Below are 22,146 nucleotides of genomic sequence, written 5' to 3' on the forward strand. Positions count from 1 at the left end.
TCCCTCCATCCATCTGCCCATCATCCCTCCATCCAGCCATCGCTCCATCCATCACTCCATCCAGCCACCATCCCATCTTTCATTAGGCAACATTTGCTGGGAGCCTTCTTTGTTCTCGTAAAGAATACATAGTCTTTCCTGTCAAGGTATCACGTTTCACCGGGGAGAATGGGACAGTTAAGTAGAGAATTACTGTATAGCATCGGGGATTAGAATAGTAACCTCCATTTATTGAAAGGCTACCACATGCCAGGCATTTTATCCACATTATCTAATTTAACCTCTGGACAAATCTTCCAAATAGGTTTTATTTTCCTCCTCTCACAAATGAGTAAGGTGAGGCTCAGAGAGGTTAAGTCATTTGCCCGAGATCACACAGCTAGGAGGTGAGAGAATTACATTCATATCCAGGCAGTCTAATGCCTGAGCCTGTTCTGGGAACTGATCCAGTATCCCAAAGCTATTGGAAGGAAGCAGAGAGGGAGCATGGCTAACCAAAGCGTGTTGGCAGGACCAGCCAGGGTGACGATGGTGGTAGAGACAAGACTGGCTGGAGTAGGAGGCTTCCTGGAGGTGATCTCTGAAGTCAGTCTTGAGGGATGAGTGGGAGTTAGTAAAATATCAGCGCAGTAATTTCATTGTATGAATTGATTTGGCGTAAAATTATATATTTGGTCAATTTAAATTGTAGCTGCTTAGAAATGGTCAATTTATCGGCTATAAAGTATAACATAAAATCAGAACCTCCTTCCTCTTGCTCAGACAGGTACCAGTGCCTGCTCTGGAATTTTCTAATCAGATGTGCATGTGTGTCATTCCCTTGTGTTGTTGGCGGTCTGTATAGCTTGCAGGGAAGCAGGGGCAGACCCTCCAGTGTTTACAGAAAGTGTATACCTGGAAGCATAACACCGGGGGACATTCCCTTTGTTTAATTTCATCTGCGGATGAAACCCTCACCCCTTACTTGTTCCACAAGTGCTGAGAAAGGCCTGCCCCAGCTCTGGCCACTGTGCCCCGACCGTACCAGCCACCGACCTCACTCTGTTTGTAGCGGCGGGTTCAGTTAGGACCCTCACTCTACAGGTGAAGAGATCGGGGACCTGCAAGGTCCTTCCCTGGGGCCATGTGCTGGCAGAGCCAGTATTTGACCCCTTATCCGGGGGTCCTTTGTCTTCTGTCTCCCGACTGCAGTTCCTTACATTCAGTTCTTGCCACCAGTTTGCTCGCCCCCCAAGATCTCAAACTAACGGTGGTCCTGACCCTTGCTGCTTCTTACAGACACATGGGTGTACGTCATTGGATCCCCTGCACTGGGGGCTGGCAAACTTGTTCCAGAATGGGCCAGGGAGTAGATGTTCTTGGCTTTGTGGGCCCAGTGGCCTCTGTCGTAACGTCCACTCTACTGCCTTAATGTGGGAGCAGCCGGGGGACAAGACATAAGCCAGGGGGTGTGGCAACTTAAATTAGGGCCATGAAAGTGTGACTTTCCTGGGCTACAAAACCTTCTTTTTATTTTTTTCCAACTATTTAAAAATGTGAAATCTGTTCTTGGCTCACAAGTTGTACAAAAAACGGGTGGTGGGTTGGATTTGATTTACAGATCCAGTTGGCCACCCCCTGCCCTATACCAGCCCTTATTCCCATCTCATAGATGAGAAGACTGAGGCTCAGATCCTCCCAGGCCCTCTGAATCCAACTTTGGTGGGGGGGTTCCCTGAAGTTGATGCCACACCCCATCATGGTGTGACTTGGGCACGTTCTCAGCCTGAGCTGACCCCCTGGGCTTCTTGGACCTGCCCATCTTTTGCTCCAAGTTGCTTTGAGAGGGAAACGTCTGTACTTGGAGGGAAGAGAGATTTTACATCCTTGGGTGTTGGCCAGCATGCCCTGGAACCACCACCCCAGGCTCTGTGCTCAGCACCTTCTCCTCCCCCAGGTGATTCCCAGGTAGCCTCTGGGCCTGCCTGGTTTGGCCAAACGGCCTGCCAGTCATGGGGCTGCCTGGCTCCTGTTCTAGCATCTGAGCTCACCCAGCTGCCTCTTGGAGAGGATGGGGGGCCCGAGGGGCTACACGGCCTGGATTCTGTCCTTGCTGGCCCATGTACTAGTGATCTGGGGCAAGCTCCTTCACCCCTCTGTGCCTTAGTTTGCTCATAGGACACTGAAGGGCTTCGCCCAATGCCTGGTACAATTTGTGCGAGTGCCTGAGACCAGCGAGGTTGCTCAGAGTCTGGAGCATCAGGGAATACCAGCTCAGCAGCCTCCGCCTCCTCCTTGCCTACCTGGGAATCCCAGCCATCCCCACAGGTCCCTTCACACCCTTGACGCCCCCCTCTGGAAGGACACACTTCACAGTGGACAGATCTTGGGCTCTGGAGCCCACCCCTGCTTGCCGGCTGTGTGCCTTGGATGAGTGCCTTCACCTCTGTGAGCCTTGGCCCCCAGGGATGGGAATACCTCGCTCACCTCTTGGGCACGGGGGGATTGAAGGGGATGACACATGCTGGTGGCCGCCTGGAGTCCCTGCCATTCGCTGGCAGCTGCTCCTCACTCAGCGGGCCCAGAAATCGCTCTCGTCCACAGACTGCCCATTTCTGAGCACCCCCAAGCCTGTGAGGCTGCCCTGGCGGGCCAGCCTGAGCAGAGGATGTGGGAGCGGAACATGTAGAAACTCCCTTCCGGTACTCTCTAGAAGCAGGCAACGGTTGCCAAAGACCGTTTGCATACTTTTCCAATTGCACAAGAACCCGGCGCACGCCGCTCAGGCCCTCGGCTGCCGCTAAAGCGCAGTCAGTGAGGTTCTTCCAGTAAAGGGGTGACCTTTCTGTAGACCGCTTGGGGTTCAGCCTGGGTCACTTACTGGGAGGAGACCCAGCCGGGCAAGCAGGCCCAGGTAGGAATGAAAAACGTGCCGCCGCCATGCGAGAATCTTTCCTCTGCTGCTCTGCTCTTCTGCGCAAGTTTGCGCAGAGCCTCTGGTCTGTCGAGCGCTGTGGTGGAGGAGACCAGTAATGCTCCTTTATGTGGACCATCTGCTGCAGGGCTCCCTCAGGCCAGCCTGGGTCCAGGATCGCAGATCTCTAGAACTCCTGACGCAGGGGAGCCCTTGTTTGCCCCACCCTGGCTCTGAGGTAGGCCCCAGGTAGACTTACCGAGGCCAGACTTCCCTGGCTCCTGAGTCCCTGTTGTCCCTGCATTTCTCAGACCCAAGCCTTGGACGCTGGTGGCGTCTAAATGCAGTCTAAACTCCCCATGTAGCAGTTGAATCCCCGAAAGTGTTTACTTACACCTGGCTTCCATGCCACTTGCGATGGGGTGCTCATTACCACCCAGACAGCCTTTTCCTTCTTTGGACAGCTTTGGCTTCATGTTGTGCCCCAATCTGACCCACAGCAAGGCAGCTGGAGAAAATTCTCTCGAATTGAGATGTCAGAACACCAAACTGGACCCCCTGGGAGGTAGTGAACCCTCCCCCTTAAGCCCCCTCCCCTCTCCTTGGAGGTATAGAAAGTCAAAGCTGAGTTCTCCCTGGCAAGGATGATCGAATGTGATTATTTCCAGAAAAGGCAGAGGGGACCTCCTTATGGACAGGGGATATTCACAAGGCTTAGGACTGCCTTTTACCCTTGGAGGAAGAGGAAGGGGTGAAGCCTACCCCTCAGCCCTCCTTCCCTCTGCTCTGTGGCCTGCTCCCCCTGTCCCCTCCCGCATAGGGCCTGTGGGAACAGGACTGGGCCCTATGCCTGATTCCCTGCCCCCAAGCCCAGCTGTCCCATGCAGCTGTCCTGGCCCCAGCTGCCCGGCACTGGTCCTGTCACCCCTGAGGGCCTGAGAGCTGGTTGCTGTCATTCCTGGATTGTATGGCTTTGGGGAGGGGGTGAAGGCAGCAAGCTTCCCTCTTCCTCCCCTGAGTCCTGCCCTGGCTTGGGGTCCATCAGTGTGGAGAGACACACCAGTGCGCTCCAGCATGGTTTGCTCTGTTTCAAAAGCATAAGTGTATCACCCAGAATGACAGTGAAAAATTGGCAACAGCCGTGTGTCTAATCATAGAGTATTGATTACATGCGTTGTGATATATCTGTATCTGGGACTTTAACCCTAGGATCCTTGGGGGCTCCTGAATGGGCTTAAAGGGGCCTCTGAACCCCCAGAAATTATATGTAAAATGCTGCCTATACATGAATTTTCTGGAGGAATCCGACCCTCCAAAATATAAAATGATCTACAGTATGGAATCCCATGCAACATGTCAAGTTATGTTGTAGAGCATTTTACCAGCATACACAGAGAGTATATTGTCGAATGAAAAAAAGCAGGTTACAAATCACTCTATATAGTAAGAGCCCAGTTTTGTTTAAAACCATCTGTGAAACACACATGCTGCAAGTTTAGCTACTAAAATGATGACAGTTTTTATCTCTGGGGTGAGAGAAAAAATTTTTTTAATTAGTGTTGTTCTGTTGAATGTTCTATTCGTTCAATGCTCGACAATGCATACTTGTTCCTTTGTGAGGCGATGGTGAAGGGAGCACTCGGTCCCTTTTCTGAGAGGCTAGAACTCTCTGTCTCCCCCAGCAGCCCCCTGGCCCCAGGGCTGCAGATCTGTGCCACAAGCCACTGTCTCACCTCTGGGGCTCCAGCAGTCACCTGCTAACGTCCTGGCCACCTGACTTTGACCAGCATCCATCTGGGTATTTCCAAAGCCCGTGAGGGTCTTATGTCATTTCCCTCCAGGCCCTGCCCGGTCGAGGGGCCAGTCCAGACTCCAGCTGCCAAACATCAAACAACCGAGATGGCCTGTAGGCCTACACTTCCTAGTTGTGTGGCTTTGGGCCAATCATCTAACCTCTCTGGGCCTCAGGGTGCCATAAAATGGGACCTCGTGTTAGTACCTCCCCCGGGATTGCTGTGAGGATGTGCTGGGATGATTTGGGGCCAGCAGGTCACTGACTGCCTGTCAGCTTTGTTCCCCTTTCCTCTTGGCCTTGACCTACCTGCCTTCTCTCTTTCTGCCAGGGAGCTCCAGGACCGGCAGGATGGGGTCAGCCTGTATCAAAGTCACCAAATACTTTCTCTTCCTCTTCAACTTGCTCTTCTTTGTAAGTATGACCAGCACCAGCCGACCGCCTCCCACGGAGACTCTTCCCTGGGGCAGCGCAGCTGAGACCCTCCAGAGACTCCAGGCCATGGATGGGGTTGGGGGGCAGTCAGTGGGGGCTGAGGATGGACCATTGGGAATGGAACCGTGTGGGGCCAGCCAGGAGATTGCCTGCATTCCAGCTGGTTCTGTGGCGGAGCACTGATGCCTCTCCCAGCTGTCCCCTCTCCTGGGGCACTGAGGTCCGGGCCAGTCAGGGTTGGAGGTGGGCATGGGTGGGGAAGAGCCCCCAGGTGTCCCCTAACTCATCAGCAGGGAGTTCTCTGAAATCTTTCTTGCCATCTGCTGGCCCTCTGCCCTCCTGTGCCCCCTCTGAAGGTCTTGCTGTTACAGCTGCCACCCCCACCCACACCCTCACTGTGGGGATGTACCCACACCCCCCAGAGGGTGTGCAAGAGAGGCAGGCTTGGGGCCAGAGTGGGGACACGGTCCCCCTTCTCCAGACCCACCCTGGCAGGCCCCACCTTGCGTCCTTGAGCCATGGGGCTGCCCAGATGTAAGCTCGGTGCACATCTGGAGCTGGTTTTCCTGGGGCCTCAATTTTCCTCTCAGGCCTGGCACTGACTGACTCCTCTTGCTTCGAGTTGCCAGGATGATGGTGTGTGTGTGTGTGTGTGTGCCTGCGTGTGTGTGGTTGTGTATGTGAGAGAGAGAGTGTGTGTATGAGTGTGTGTGTGTGATGGGGCAGGGGGGAGAGTGTGATGCATGTGTGAGTGTGCATGTATGTGAATGTATGTGTGTGCATTAGTGTGTGTTATGGGGCAAGGGGAGAATGTGATGTGTGTATGAGTGTGTGAATGTGTGTATGCATGAGTGTGTGATGGGACAGGAGGAGAGTGTTATGTGTGTGTGAGTGTGCATGTGTGTGCATGAATGTGTGATGGGGCAGGGGGAGTGTGTGCATGAGTGTGTGTATGTGTAAGTATGTGAGCATGCACGTGTGTGCATGAGTGATGGGGCAGGGGGAACGTGTGATGTGTGTGTGAGTGTGCATGTGTATGAATGTGTATGTGTGCATGAGTGTGTGTGTGATGGGGCAGGGGGAGCGTGTGTGCATGTGTGAGTGTGCCCGTGTGTATATGTGTGCGTGTGTGATGGGGCAGGGGGAGCGTGTGCATGTGTGAGTGTGTCCATGTGTATATGTGTGTGTGTGATGCGGCAGGGAGAGCGTGTGTGAGTGTGCCCGTGTGTGTATATGTGCGTGTGTGATGGGGCAGGGGGAGCGTGTGCATGTGTGAGTGTGTCCGTGTGTATATGTGTGTGTGTGTGATGGGGCAGGGGGAGCGTGTGTGCATGTGTGAGTGTGCCCGTGTGTATATGTGTGCGTGTGTGATGGGGCAGGGGGAGCGTGTGTGAGTGTATCCGTGTGTGTATATGTGCGTGTGTGATGGGGCAGGGGGAGCGTGTGTGCATGTGTGAGTGTGCCCGTGTGTATATGTGTGCGTGTGTGTGGGGCAGGGGGAGCGTGTGCATGTGTGAGTGTGTCCGTGTGTATATGTGTGTGTGTGTGATGGGGCAGGGGGAGCGTATGCATGTGTGAGTGTGCCTGTGTGTATATGTGTGCGTGTGTGATGGGGCAGGGGGAGTGTGTGTGAGTGTGCCCATGTGTATATGTGCGTGTGTGATGGGGCAGGGGGAGCGTGTGTGAGTGTGCCCGTGTGTGTATATGTGCATGTGTGATGGGGCAGGGGGAGAGGCCTTCCTGGGTGCAGGGAGCTGCTTGGGGCTCTGTCTCCTCTGTGTTGCTGGTTCACCCTCTACTGTTCAAAAATCAGGCTGAAAAATAGGATGTTTATTATGATCCAGTTTTATTAAAAAGCACACACATACATGAGTATTTTTGAGAGGAGAAGAAAATGCCTCTGAATGTTCATTTCGGGATTCCTGAGAATTTGGATTTTATTCTTTATGCTTTTCTGCATTTTCCAAATTTTCTACAACGGACACGGATTACTGGGGAAAAGACGTTTTACATTACAAGTTACACAGGATCGTAGACAGTTTGGGAAATAATCATTCTAGATTCCCCCTCTTAACTGTACCCCGACACACAGATACAAGCGTGTTCCCGGCACACGCACACACGTGCGTGCGGACCGCTGGGTTGCCGCCTGCCCTGCCGTTGTCCACCCTGGCTCTAGCCCCGGCCCCCTCCTCAAGGACAGTGCTGAGGCCTTGCTGTGGCTCTCCACGTCCTCCATGGATGGCAGCTAGGTCTGGAAGCTACCCGGGGCAGGGCCTGGGCACCTGGGCTTCCCCAGCTAGACAGGTCCCTCCTGGCTGGACCAGGGCTCTGGAAAACAGTTGGCCACACAGCCGGAGCCCTGCCTTCCCTGGCAAGTGCTTGGCTCCTGTGCCTCAGCCTGGCTTCCAGGGCCAGCTGGCCGGGACTGGGGAACAGGAGGGTCGCGGTGCTGTGCTTCTATCCTTGGGGACCCTAGGGATTGGAGAGAGGGGTGTGGGCGACAGCCTGGGAGGTGAGGGGGCTTGCAGTCTAGCAGCCCAGACAGCCCGCTCACCCCATGCAGCGGGAGGGAGGGGGTGGAGACTTCGTGAAGAAAGGAAACAGGGTTGATGGTTTTGGCCAAGCCGTCCCTTCTCTTCCAGCTCCTTGCCTGCCCTGTGGAGCCAGAGACTGGAAAAGCTTGTCTCTGGCCAGAGCTTTGGGGGCTGGCGGGAGTCCGGTGTTAACCCCCTGTGTGCTGGGGCAGAGATGGCCCAGCAGATGTGGGGAGGGGTGGGCAGGGAGAGGGGGAGCTTTTTATCACAGGAGGGTGAGGGGAAAGGAGAGACTTCCAGGGACAGTGAACATTGGTTCGTCCACTCATTCACTCATCACCCATTCATCAAGTGGGTATTGACACGTCTGTGTATGCAGACCCTGGCTGTGGATGCCAGGCAGACACTCACCAGCAGGAGAGCCGTGGTTTCTGCACTGGGGGCTCTGTTCTGGGGGGTGGTGGGCTCCAGTCAAGTACTATTCAAATGGATGATAAAAAGGCAGCTGTGCAGGGTGCTGGGCGTGAAGGTTACAGTCCCCAGGAGAGCAGATAATAAGGCAGCTGACCTTGTGGGGATGGTCAGCAGAAGCTCCCTGGAGTTAGATGAGGTGGGTGGGGAGAGGAGTTCTGGGAGAAGCAGCAAAGTCCAGTGTGGGGAGTGGGGCAGAGTGTGGGGCTGTGGGGTGCCGGCCGTCCAGGAAGGATCCTGCTCTCTGTTTTATGCGCATCGGGATGCGGTTATACGATCAGACTTGTGGTTTGGAAAGTTCGCTCTGGCAGCCGTGTGTGCTCGCATATGCACACACGTACACGTGTACATCCTTGCCTGCACCCCCTCCTGGCCCCAAGCTCCCCAGAAAATTGCCTCGTCAGCTTTTCTGAGGTTCACAGAAACCCAGGAGCTGCTGATGCTGTGCTGTTCTGGGGGAAGGACGCTGGTGTGAGGGTCCCGGCTCCTGGCTGAGCCTTGTCGGGAGATTCTAGTGGAACTGGGGGGGTGGTTCGTGGTGGTGGTGGTGGGGGGTGCCCCATGGTCCCAGTCTTGGTTCACCAAGAAAGAGGAGGCCACAGTGCCTCCCCCGTTCTGGCTGGCCGCCTGGCTGGGCCTCTTCCTGGCTGGCGCACAGCCTCGGGGCTGGTCCAGCCACTCCAGATGGCCGTCTTTGGACATGAGACCCGCAGAGGCACTCCTGGGCTGGTGCCGGGGACTTCCTTCGTGGGTGCTTAGAGGCGAGCTGAGGAGGTTAGCTGGGCGGTCCTGGATTTCAATTTCCTTGGGGTTGTGTTTGCCCAGAAGGAATTTTCTGCCCTGCCCTATGAGGGCAGGAGGTGAGCAGGTCAGGGGCTCCGCCGCACGGCTCTAAGGTGCGCAGGAGCAGACCATGGGCCCAATGCCTGGCCGTTGGCCAGCTGTGCCGTGAGCTACGGGCTCGGGTGGGCAGGGCCTCAGGAATCTTTGGGAACCAAACTCCCAGGTTCTATAAAGTCCCCCTTCCTCCCGGCAAGCTGTGTTGTTCTGAGGCACCCCTACCCAAGGGTAGACCCTTCCCCTCAACAGAGCCTCAGTAACCTCCCTGTCCCAAGAAACTGGCTTTCCAGGTGAAGACCCAGGATGGGTCCCAAGTATCCTGTAGCTAGTGTGAGCCACTATCTGGCCTGGAGTAATAGTCAGATCTGGCTTCGAGCCCCTGAAGGATGGAATGGGTGACCTTCAGCGAGGTCGGGGCCTCTGTGTCCCCATCTGTAACATGAGGACAATAACAGGGCCCACTGGCAAGGAGGGAGGAGGGGACAGGTGGCCTGCTGGGAGACACTGGGGAAGAATGTAGGGTCATCAGCAGCTGCTGTTGTCTTTAAGGGGGCCCAGACTAGGGTAGGGTGAGTGAGGTCCTCGCTTGGGAATAAGAAACAGCATTGCCATGTGCCCTATCAGGGCTCTGCTCCTTTTTAAAAGGAAAAAATCACAATACTGATCCCGCCTTTATTTAAAAGTTTGATATTTTGCTCAACATGGATTTTTAAAATTAATTTTGGTTTTTAAAAAATCGTTGCTGTAAATTCTTATTTATCTTGGTTACTGAGTTTTTTCATGTCCCCTTAATTTTTATGCCCAAGGCAAGCGCCCCGTTCGCCTTACTCTGGGCCCAGTAGAGCAAGGTAGATTGAGCCCCTTGGGTGGGGTGCTCACCCACGCTGAAGGCTTTATCAGCAGCTGCTTGCCTTGCAGAGTAGGGGATGATGGCTGAGGTGGGAACCCAGGGCCCATGATAGAGGTGGGTGTGACATGCTAGGACTCTTGAGGTGGCTTATTCCTCAGGTGGGCTCAGGCCAGGCCCCAGGTGAGGGCCAGTGTTGTGGGATGTGGATCTTGGCTGGGTTCCATTTGGGGAGATGGGCTCAGGCTAGGGGCCTTGCAGATGACGGGAGGGGGAAAGAAGCAGGGAATCCCTGGGCCTACCCCAGCCACTTGCCCCACATCTGCCTTTCTGTTCCTGCCTTTCCAGTGGGTTCCTGAGCTCATTCATTTCCTGAGCACTCAACCCTTGTGCTATAGGCCCCTCAGGCATATGGAGCTTCGTGCAACCCAGCCCTTGCCCTCACAGGGAGCTCGTGGTCCAGCCAGAGACACACAGCACATTAAAGCCCGTGGGAATGGCTATTAAGGAGGGTCCAAGGGTGGTTGCCACCTTAGTCTGCCTGGGGGAGTCAGGAGGGCTCCCGTGGAAGGTGGCCTCTGAGCCGAGCTCTGAAGGGCAAGAGGGCTTTGATGTTCACGTCCATGCAGGATTTTCCCCAGCACTTGTTTGGGATGTCCCCAGCCACTGAGCTGGGCTAGAGTGGAGGCGATGAGCATGGGAGAGGGCTAGGAGGTAAAGTCGGAGGGTACCCCTGGAAGGAGGCTGCACCCCTCAAAGCTAATAGGCTTGGTTTGACCACATGTGGGCATGGGGTAGGGGAGGTGGGAGGCAGAAAGGACTCCCCACACATGGCCCTGATGTCAGGACTTGGGGTGTGGGGCCTGAGGATGGAGGTTGTGCACGCCTCCCCCAGGTCCTCCTGGCCTGGCTGCAGGGGCAGCTGGGCAGGGCCCCCTCAGGCCCCCATTGACTGTGCCTTCTCTTTCCAGATCCTAGGCGCGGTGATCCTGGGTTTCGGGGTGTGGATCCTGGCCGACAAGAGCAGTTTCATCTCTGTGCTACGTAAGGGTCCCTCCAATCTCCCTGCCCGACTGGCTCTGGAGTGGTGGGGCCAGGGCAATGGGCAGGGCTGCTCCACAAGAACTTGAACCTCACAGCGGGTCACTTTTCAGCTGCCCTCAGGGCCTCACCCGGGTCCTGTGCTGACCGCTCTGCCCCGGGCCCCCTCTGCAGGGGTTTTCGGGAAGAATTTTCTCTCCCTCCCCACACAAAGCTGCTGTTGTCTGGAGAACACTGGGGGTTGAAGGAGGCTTGCTCTCCCAGCCCGGCCCCTTTCCCTCAGCCCTGACCTCGAGAAAGCCTCTTACAGTCTCTGTCCCTCCATTTGCGAGCTCAGCAAGATGTGGGCCCCAGTCCGGCCCCGGTCAGTTCAGAGAAACGTTGGAAAGGGTGGGAAAGAGGTCGTCAGGAGCCGATGACGTGCTCACCATGTGCCCAGTGCTGGCTAGATTCGTCGGGCCTCTGGACTGCAGAGGAAGACACCGGGCGCAGCGTCCATGGTCTGTGCTCGTGCTGAGGCAGGCACAGGGCTGAGCATTTTGCACATGAAAATTGCCTTAATCCCTCGATAGCCCTGTGAGGTAGGAACTGTTCTAGTCCTGCCTTACAGGTGAGGAAATGAGGCTCAGAGAAGTGATGTCCCTGGCTCACGTTCACAGAGCTTCCAGTGATGGGTGGGAGACTTGAACCCCCAGAGCTTTGGTCCTAAGTGCTGCCTGTGGTAGGGTGAACCACAGCATGCAAGCCCCTTCTCTCACCCTTGAAGCAGGAGGAAAGAAGCCCAAGGCACTCCTGCACAGATGATGAGAGCCTTTCCAGGTCTACGCCCGGCCTCCTCCAGGAAGCCTGCCAGGCTTGCTGCACTGATCTCATGGATGCCCTGAGGTGGAAGGGAGGCACAGCTGAGGGCCCCAAGTAGCACAGTGATGCCACTCCCCTCAGTGAGTGCATCCTTGGCTCATTTCCCTCCCAGCTGCTGCTGAAGCAGCAGGTTTGGACTCAGGCCCATGGCAGCTGCTTGATTTGAATAAAGCGGAACCAGGCTAGGATGGGTGATGGAGAGGCCACACCTGTCACTGTGGCCCCAGGGGGCTAGGCCTCCCCTCAGACTTGAAAGGAAGCAAGGATGATCCACCCTCCAGCCACATCCGATGCAGCCTGGAGCTGTTAGCCCTGCCTCCTGCTGGGGTGGAGGGCTGCAGAATGTTCTCCCATTCTGGGGCTAGGGTCTGCATTTCCCACCCCAGTGGGATGCCCATGCTCCCCAGGCCTTTCCAACATGGGACACATCCGCCTCTGCCCTGATTAGGCCCAGGCTCCCTGCTTCCTGGCCGTGGGCCACACCCAGCAGGTACTGCGCCAGGGGGCAAAGTCTCAAGGCCCAGCTCACCCACTGTATCTCTATCCTCTGCACCTTGCCCCAGGCCCCAGGAACCTCTTACTGCTCCTCCCGCCTCCTCCCTGTTCAGTTCGCAGACTCTCCCGGAGCTGCCAGAATGCAGAGGTCCCCTAGATGCACCCAGAATGTTTTCACAAATACAAGGGCCCCAGGCCCACCCCAAGGGGATCTGACTCCATTGGTGTGTGGGCAGGGGCCTGGAGCATTGTGGTTTTTAAAAAGCTCCCCAGGTGATTCCCAGGCAGCCAGGGTTCAGAAGCACTGATCTAGCAGAGGAAAAAGACTTGCTAAGAATCACACAGCAAGTGAGGGTCAGGGCTGGGACCCAGGGCTCCTGACCTACTACGTACGTTCCAGGCCGGTGTGACACAGCTCTCCCCTCACCTAACTGAGTCCACACTGTGAGTCCACGGGGCGAGGTGTTGCTGTGCCCATTTCACAGTGGAGGAAACCAAAGCACAGGAAGGGGAGTTAACTTGTCCCAGGAAACACAGCCAGGAGGGAGAGCTGGGATGTGAACAGAGGGCATGGCTCCTGAGCCCCCATACCCTGAGCCCCTGTACTGCGGGATTTCACACTCACCATGCAGTCCTGCCTTAACCAGAGCAAGCAAGTGCCGTGGTCAGGAGCACAGATTCCGGAGCCGGGCTGCCATGGTTCGAATCCTGACTCTGCTGCCTCCTAGCTGGGTGATCATGGGCAAGTTACTTCACTTCTCTGTGCCTCTTCATCTAGAAAATGGGGATAATAATAGAATATATCTCATGAGGTTGTTGTGAGAAATGAAATGAGTTAATATAGGAAAAGCGTTTAGAACAGCTCCTAGTAACTAGTCAACCCTACAGAAGTGATTAAGTTGGTAATAACACCTTGAAGTAGGATTTAGTTCCATTTCACAGAGAAGGAAATAGAGGCCAGAGGATGGCTTGCCCAGGCTCAGAGCTCGTTCGCAGCAGAGCTGGGATGAGAACCCCTTTCTTGTTGCCTTTGGTCCCTTTCATTTGGGGCCACTTCCACCTCGCTGGTACCTGCCAGGCCCGGCAGGACCCAGATGTTTCTGCCGTGCACAGTGGAGGGCCAGCCCAGAATGTCCACTTGTCCCCTTCCTAAGTCAGGTTGCTCAGATTGGGGCCAGCCTGAGACCCTGGGTGCGGTCAGGGACTGGTGTCCACTAGACGTTCTGAGAAGCTGAGACCTCGCAGCCGGGCTGGCCTCCTGGGGGAGAAGCTGAGTTGGGGGATCTTAGCCCTGGGTCTTGCCTGCTGGGCCCCCAGGTGGCCTCTTAGCCTGCCTGGGCTTCAGGGCTCTTAGGGACAAATCAGGATGTAAATCCACCCTCATGGGCCTGTTGTGGAAATGAAGCAGATGATTCGGATAAAGGGCCTTGTTCTGGCTGGCACGCAGTGGATTCCAGACTGTGCCAAATTTCTTTTCTCTGGGAGTCGTCCCTGGCCTCAAACCGAGGAAGCTTCGAAAGAGTGGCATTGGATGGCTTCTTCCTGACTATACTGATTGCTGAGAGCAGGGTGCTGAGGGCCTAGAATGAAAATGGGGGCTCAGTGCCAGAGCCCCCCCACTCACCCCAGCAGGTTCCCACCATGCCCGCCCAGCCTGCCTGGGGGCTCCTATGAGGAGCTGGGTGGAGGCAGCCCTGCCCTGGTACCCTGAGAGCAGGGTGGGCTGGCCAGGGCTCTTCCTGAGTTCAGAACATTCTGTCTGTGACCAGGAAGTGGAGCTGAATCAGGCCCTCCTATCCACCCACACTTCAGCTTTGTAGTTACTGCTTAAGGGCACTAAGGCGCCCTGGGTGGCTGGGGGTGGGGGTGGATCTCAGCTTCTCCCAAGCCCCCCAGGGAGCCGGCCAGCGTCCTCCCTGCTGACAGCCACTTGGGCCAGCCCTGGCCATGCCCTCCTTAGGAGAACACATTAAAATGGCAGATTCCAGGTGGTCTCCCAGGAAAGTCTGTCCAGTTGTGACGGACCCAGGAATCTATATCCCTAAGAGGTTCCCCGGATCTGCTAATGCACTCCAGGCTGCTCTCCAGCTTTCTGGAAACATCCTGTCCCGGCCGCCTCCCAGAGACTGCAGGGGCTGTTGTGGGAGGAGTCTGCCGCCCCCTGCCAGGGGGAGGCACATCTCCCCTGGCCCTTCTGGCATATGACAGCCTCTGGGTAGAGGGCATCTGGAGGTGGGTGTGAGCTGTGCTCTCTTCTGGCAGGTGATGTGCTGGGCTTTTAGGGAAATGGTGGTCAAGTGCTCTGATGGAACCCCGACCTCCACCCACGAGGGTGGGCTCTGTCCGCCCTCGGCCCTGAAGAGGGTCTCTTGCCATCAGGAGCCTCTCTCTACGCCTCAAGCATATCACCTGTCGGACTCACACTGGCCTGATCTGTCTCACCTTCTTCAAATACATCAGGCTCGCTCCTTCCTCCTTGCTGTTCCCCCCTGCCTGGAATGCCTTCCCTTCACAGATCTTCACTAGGCTGCTTCTCCATTCTCCTCTCAGTGTCAGGCTCAGGCTCAGGCTCAAATGTCACCTGCTCATACCAGGCTTCCCCAGCCCCCCAACCCACTCGCCACCCCATGGTCATCTACTGAAGCCGGCCTCAGTGTCCCTGTGGCTCTCTCCACAGCCAGGGGATCTGGTCATTGTGTGCTGTGTGTTATTGTCCCCACGCCCCTCCCCACTGAATGGCAGCTCCTTGTGGGGACCTCAGCAGTCCGACTCCTGTCTCCCCAGCAGCCAGCACAACATCTGGTAGGGGCTGACCCCAGAGCTCTGACTCCAGGGGGAGCAGTGCTAGACCTCTGGGCCTTACCCCTGATGGTGTGCTTAACAAGGGTGAGATAGCTGGGCCGAACTGAACGCCGTTCTTTCCATCCCCAGAGACCTCCTCCAGCTCGCTCAAGGTGGGGGCCTGCGTCTTCGTCGGCGTGGGCGCTGTCACCATGTTCATGGGCTTCCTGGGCTGCATCGGTGCCATCAAGGAGGTCCGCTGCCTTCTGGGGCTGGTGAGTGCCGCTGTCCAGCTGGGTGGGGCCTGCGTGCCCCCCTGGTCCCGACTGTGGGAGCTCGTGCAGAGGTGAGCGGGGTGGGGCCACCAAGGGAGGGGGATGCTTGCGGCTGACTCCGTGCTGCTCTGTGTCCCCAGTACTTTGCCTTCCTCCTCCTGATCCTCATCGTCCAGGTGGCCGCGGGAACCCTCTTCTATTTCAACATGGGCAAGGTAAGCACCCTCCTGGCCCCTGGCTGGGCTGGCCTGGGCTGGCCCTGCAGGGGGATTGGCCCTGGGGGTAGGGGAGAGACCAGGGGCCTCTCAGCTGTCACAGACAAACCCAGGAGGTGCCTGGCAGCCTCCTGGGCCTCTGGTCCCTGTGATCTCCTAGCGAGATGTGAGGGGGGCAGCGTCTTGGGCAGAGTTGCCATGGGCCTGAACGCAGCTCTACCCCAGCACCTTGTAGCTGTGGGGTTGTGGGCAAGCCGCTTGCCTGTCTGGGCCTGTCTCACCTTCTGCAAATGGAGGACAATAATAAATTTAACTTGCAAGGTTCTGGCGAGGATTCAGTGAGATTATCTTAGTAAAACACAGCACAGTGCTTGGCATGGTAAGCGCCCAATAAATGTTGTTGTTCTTATTTTTATTCAAGCACCTCAGCAAGTAATAAATCCATGCCACTCATCCGCAGATGAGACCCAGGGAGGAGACTGTCAATAAAAAAATTAGTTTTGCATCACAGAGAAGGCGCTCAGCTTTAAGGAATAGAAAAATCAGGCTGACTGTGGCTTAAATTCTAAAGATATTTGCTGTTGATTAACCAGAAGTCGGGCTGGAATCAGAGACCATGCTTCTGGCTGTGTGTTCAGCATCCTCATCATGCCACTCGCTATATCACATCACTCACCTCATGGTCACAAGATGGCTGCCACAGCACCATCCGTGCTGCTGTAGCCAGAAGAAAGGGAAACAGGCAGTGCCAGCCCTGGCCATCCCTTTGATCAGAAAAGCAAGTCCTCCAACAGTCTTCCCCAGACTGGGTCACAAAGACACCTCTGGCTTCAAGGGGACTCTAGAAGACACAGGCACAAGGGAGAAGGGAAGCCAGGAATAGCTGTTGGGTGAGCCAGTCGACTGTGACTGTCAAAGTTAGCACTTATGGAGCACCTACTATGTGCACATGGTATCTTCTAGAAGCTTTACACACATCGTCTCATCCTTACGGCAGTGCCCACGGCATCCCTGTGGTTGGGTCTGCACACACCATGTACTACAGGGTACAATGCTGGCCACTTTACTTTCATTCTTTCACTGATGCTCCCCATGCCTTCCCTCTCAGGGTAGTGTGAGAATCCCCATCGACAGGTGAGGGGCGAGGTCACCAAGCCTGCCAGTGGCCGGGCCAGGCGAGGGCCCAGAGCTCAGTCCAGACCCACTGCACATGGCCCTTGACCCGGATGCCCCCAGGACCCCCCACCCTCCTCCAGTGCTACAGTTCTTATCCAACTGGGGAGACAGCTGGTGGCTAGTGGGCTCCTGCATTTCACCACTCAAAGGTCCAGTTGCCTCATATCACTCTGAAAAGGAAGGTGAGAAAACATTAGACCAACATCAACAACTAACACTTTGTGGAGTGGAGCCTAGAACAAGCCCCCCCCCCCCCCCCCCCCACTGTGGCATACAGATTGTGCTCACTTAGTTTTTCCTCACTGTGGTCCTTCGAGGTCATGGGTGTGATACCCTCATTTTCAGATGTGGCTGAAGCACAGAAATGAGGCACCTTGACCAAAGGTCACACAGCTAGTAAGCGGCAGAGCGAGGATTTGAACCCGGGCAGCCCCAGGTTCATATTGGTGCAATTTCCATTGCAGTGGTTCCTACCCGAGTCTGCTTTACTTCTTCATAATCCACACCCAGCCTGTTCCCCAGGAGAAATGGAGTTGAGTTCCAACACAGGCACAGGGTAACTAAAATCAAAACGAGAGAGATTAGAACACACACTGGAAGAGGAAAAGCAATGTCCCTGAAGCCAGGGCACTAGATAACAGTAGCTGAGGGCTAACTTGAATACTGAGCTTCCTGGTGGCCAAGGCAAAAGGGGAAAGAGTGGTTTCAGTAGATGAAAGGAAGCTCGCTTGGCCAACAGACAGGAAGGCAGTGTTTAAAGGAGGGAAACTCTTTTCCCAGTGAAAGGGTTGTGAGATCTGGTCTTTATTTCTGCCCTGTGGCACCTGGGGCTTCTCTGGGACCCAGTCAGTGGTACATTATAATCAGAGTGGATAAGAACTGGGCCCTGGTGAGCTGGTTTCCATGACTCAGAGCCGGTCAACTCTGCATGGGTCTTGGGACGTCCACTTTCTCCTCGTCTGAGTTTCCCCATCACAGTAATAAAGACAGCGCCCATCTATTGGATGCCAACCACGTGCCAGGAGCTGAGCTAGTAACTTGATAAACATTTCAGTTTTACAAGCATTTTCCAGTTTAAGAAACTGAGGCCGAGAACAGCAAAATGACTTCAGGCCACAGCCACACATAGCTCGGATGCGCCAGAGTGGAGAATTCCATCCCGATCCCTCTGACCCAAGGCCCATGTCTCCCTCTCCAGCATGCTGCCTCCCTGTGGGCTGGTATAGTCTGGGCTTGGCCGACAACCAGCAGCTATGCCTCAGAGGCGTCCCAAAGCCCCAGAGCAAGGCTTGTTTGGAGAATCAGGACTCCTGACTCCAGAGTCCAGACTCTCTGTCATACCCCACGATTCCCTCCTCTGCGCCCTGCTCCCCCGCCCCACCAGCCTCCATACCTCGTGCCCTCTGGTCCCAGCCCACCTGTCCTGTAAGCGAAGGGACATTTCCTGGCTCTGCTGGGAAGGTTCTGGCAGCACTCTCTCACCCAAGTTAGAATGAATGATTTATTTTTTCTTTCCCAGCACATTGTAAATCCCAGTGGAAGACTAAACATGTTCTTGATGATGTTTATTCCTGCAGATGAGGCCCAGCTGAGGAGCTGGGCCTTGTTGAGCCTGAAGGAAAAGGCCTTCTAAAGGCAATGGGCTGGGCTTTCCCTCACTCTCCAGGCCTCCTGGGCTGGTGGGAGGGACTGAGCCACTGGGGTTCCCCCCTTCCCCGCCCCCAGCCCGAAGTGGTCTCTGGGGATGCCATTGGTCTCGGCCCGAGTTCCCAGCAGCCAGGGCAGCCACAGGGGAGGCTGGGGGCCTTGGGCAAGGCACGTGGCCTCTCAAGCCCTAGATTCTGTGTCTATAAATTAGGGGAAAGCTGCTGGGCCCCCACTCCCACCCAGAGTTGAAATGAGCACAGACCTCAACGCTTTTATAAGATAGAATGGTGGCCAAGGCCTCAACTCCGGAACCAAACTGCCCGTGTTGGAATCACTGCTCTGAGGCCCTCAACAAGTTACTCAGCCTCTCTGTACTCCACTCACCTCACCGGTCGAACAGTGGTGATCATACAGGTCCACTCCCCTTAGCAGCAGTTCTGAAATCCAAGAGCCACTTTGGAAAAGCAAAAATGCCCTTTGCAGCTCATTCTGTGGCAAAATCAAATCCAAACAGAAGGCAGGCCATTTATGGCCTCTGTGTACCCCATTTCGGTGGCCTTTGGGAATTATGAGTGGGAGAGAGTGCGGGGTGTGACCCAGACCCCAATCCCTTTCTGAAATTGGAACATTGCTCAGTGCCAGAGCACACGGGCCCCAAAGCCGTCTTGGACGGCTGCGGATTGTGCTGCGGATTGAAGTGCGTCGCCGGTGGGAAGGGCCTTTCCTGGTATCATTGCAAGGGTTTGCTGTGACGGTCACCATTGTTAACCCCGTTAATGCTTAGTAAGGGCTCAGTAAATGGCAGCCGTTCCTATTGTCGTTGGTGTTAATATCAGTATTAGCCAGAGCCGTGGGGGCCCGGATTTGGGAGTGGAGATTCCTCTGGCTCTTTCCTCATCTGACCATATAGCCAGTCCCTGTTCAGTGGGCACGGCCCGGGTCTGGGCTTCCGGGGCCCTGTGTTCTAGGGTGGGCTTTGCCTCTGGTTGCTCCATGGCCTTGGACAACTTGCCCTGCCTCTCGGAGTCTCAGCTGACCTCTAGGGCCTTTCCCAGCTCTGACGCTCTGGGATCCTGGCTTGTTCTCTCCAAGCAGTGGAGAGTGGGAGAGGGTCAGGAGGAAGAAAGCGAACACGCTATCTGCCGGGATGTGCTGAGCACGGCTTGGTGCACTCACACAGGCCCGACTGCTCACCCGCCCAACAGCCCGCACTGGTGAGGCCGCTGAGGCTTCAGTGGATTATGTCAGGGGGTTGAGCAGAAGGCCTGCGGGCTGAGGGCTTGGAGGGGAAGGGGCTTGAGTGGGCTGGGTGGGCACTGGGGGTTGGGGGTGGTGACAGTGGCCCAGCCACACTGCTGTGACCCCCGGGGGAGGCTGGTCAGGAGCACCGTGATGCCCTTCCGCCTCTTTCCCTTTCCTACCTAAGAAGCTCAGAAGAGCCAATGTACGGGTGGTAAGACAGGTTCCCCGAGGACAGTGCCATTCTGTGAGAGGCCTGCCCCTGTGATGGAAACTTCCTGATCCCCTGGCCTGGGTTGCTACCAGCCTTGGGGGTGGGCAGCTGGAGCCAGGACAGAGCCTTTGTCTTCCCTTTTGGGAAGAAGAAGAAGGGTCCAGGCAGTCCTTCTGGAAGGGGATCATGGAGAGCAGTGGGATGGAGATTCGATTCTTTTTTTTTTTTTTTAAGATTTTATTTGCTTAGAGAGGGCACATGGCAACACCAGCAGGGGGAGCGGTAGAGGGTGAGGGAGAAGCAGGCTCCCTGCTGAACAGGGAGCCCAACCTGGGGCTCGATCCCAAGACTCTGGGATCATGACCTGAGTCAAAGGCAGACACTTAACCGACTGAGCCACCCAGGGGCCCCGGGATTAAGGTTCTTAAGGTGCTGGTGCCTGCCTGGCTCCATGGCTCTGTGGCCCTGGCAGCAGAGGGCGGTGCCTGACTCAGACCCCGCCCTCAAGGAACTTACTGGAGCCTGGGGAGTTCTGGGGTAGCCGTTATGTACTTTGCAGTCGGCTTTCAGGAAATAACTCAGGTGGTGCCGAGGAGTAAACACACCATGCCGTCTGCATCCACCATTGCCAAGGGCCCTCATCTCCTATCGGGATCCCAGGCTGAAGCCTCAGACTCGTTGTATCTGCCTTCTGGCAAAGCACTTGGTAACATATCCTGTGGGAACCCGGGGAGAGGACAGGAAGATGTGGGTCCATTTCGTGCAGGGGGGGGGGCACCTTGTTCTCAAGGGCAATTTGATACATTAGAATAAAGAGCATGGAGAGAGGTCTGGACACCATCCAAAGGAGTGGTCGGAGGAGCCGGAGAGGAGGGGGAGAAGAGAGAAGGGCTCGAATATCCGAATGGTTTGTCCTGGGAGAGTGATCTGATTTGTCCCCTATGGTCCCATCAGGGACTTGCGAGGGAGCAGGGAGGAGGAGAACTCAAGCTAATGGGCAGAAGTCACTTGAGCTCCACTTAAAATGAATTGCTTGTATCAAGAGCCTCCCCGCCCCTGCAGTGTGCCATTCTGTGGGGTCCTGAGTTCCCCATAGAGGGAGCATATAAGCAGAGCCCGGGAAAATCTGGAAAGGGCCCTTACATTTGGATGATGTGCTAGATTCCGAGGTCTCTTCTGATCCTGCCTCTCTGTGAAAAGTCACACTGCAAGGTGAAATGAAAGCACAGCGTGGTGGTAGTGGGGAGCCACCCCGGAGGACAGTGGGATCTGGGGTCGGGGGAGACAGTGGGTGATTGGCTGTGGTTGAGATCACAGGTTTCTGGGACCGCACGCATCAGGGCTACAAGTCCTGTCTGCTGCCTGCTAGCTGTGTGATCTTGGCAGGTCGTGCCGACGCTCTGAACCTGTTTTCTCTTCTGGGTAATGGGGAGGATGGGACAGGGCAGCGCTCCAGGGCTGGCCCCCTAGGCGTGTGACCCGAGCGTTTACACAGGACCCTCCACTTCAGAGGGTCTGTGCTTGGATTCTTGGATGCTCAGCTGGATCCACATTTCCAAAGGCTGCCCCGGGGACCCTGTCCCTCTCCATTCCTTGCTCCTTCTCTCCTCCGTCGGCTCCCTTCTCAGGAGGGCAGTCCCCAGCGGAGCCTGAGGCGGCCACCCTCATCCCGGCTGGATGAGCGGAAAGAGAAGGTTAGCTTGGGTGACATGCCCAGGGTGGGGAAGGCGACCAGCGACAGCCTAGGACTTGCCCGGGCCAGGGAGGGGACAGGGCTTCCCAGGCTCATGGAGGGATTGAGGGGTGGTTACCCCTAAGGAAAGGAAGTGTTGTTCCAAGGAGGGAGACTCCCGGCCCGCAGAGCAGGCAGAAACCACAGAGGCGGCCCTTGCAGGGATGAAGTGAGAGAGTGGGCATCTTCCTCCTTCCCCTCCCTGCTCTTTCTTGTCTCAGGAACTACCTGGTTGCCAGGGTGACCTCCCCGAGCTCCCAACAGGGCCTCCTGGGCATGGGGATCCCAAGGGATCAGCTCCGAGCAGAACCAGCCCCTGCCGCCGTGGTCCCTGTGGCCCCAGCTAGGTCTCTCAGCTCTAGTCTGGGCTGTGGGGTGATTGGGGTTTCCATGGAAACCACCCAGCCTCAGTGGAAACCCCCCCCCCCGGCTTCCATCACTTTTCTCATTTCAGGGGGGCCTGAAATAGGGAAGTCTGGGCTGCCGTGGCAACCACGCTGGGGTATAAATAGAGACTAGGTCCGCGGAGGGGAGGGGGGTGCGGGCAGGTAGGACAGCTGTGGGAGAGGCGGCTCTCCATGCAAATGCCTCTGGGGACGCCCCCCTCCTTTCCACGCCTCGGGGATCATCCACCCACTGGGGGGAAGAGGTGGAG

General features: G+C 56.1%; 1 protein-coding gene across 2 annotated transcripts in view; it reads left to right on the forward strand.

Moving 5' to 3' along the window:
• CD82 (CD82 molecule) overlaps positions 1 to 22,146 on the forward strand; it is a gene marked incomplete in the record, with an annotated part of 49,463 nt that overhangs the window by 20,614 nt on the left and 6,703 nt on the right. For both annotated transcript variants that reach the window (XM_035012611.1, XM_035012613.1), the window contains 4 exon segments: positions 5,017 to 5,099; positions 10,787 to 10,859; positions 15,144 to 15,268; positions 15,409 to 15,483. In XM_035012611.1, coding sequence (XP_034868502.1) covers positions 5,037 to 5,099; positions 10,787 to 10,859; positions 15,144 to 15,268; positions 15,409 to 15,483 — 336 coding nt within the window.

The sequence above is a fragment of the Mirounga leonina genome, unplaced genomic scaffold, assembly GCF_011800145.1.
Source record: "Mirounga leonina isolate KUSES-001 unplaced genomic scaffold, KU_Mleo_1.0 Mir_166, whole genome shotgun sequence".
Lineage (NCBI taxonomy): Eukaryota > Metazoa > Chordata > Mammalia > Carnivora > Phocidae > Mirounga > Mirounga leonina.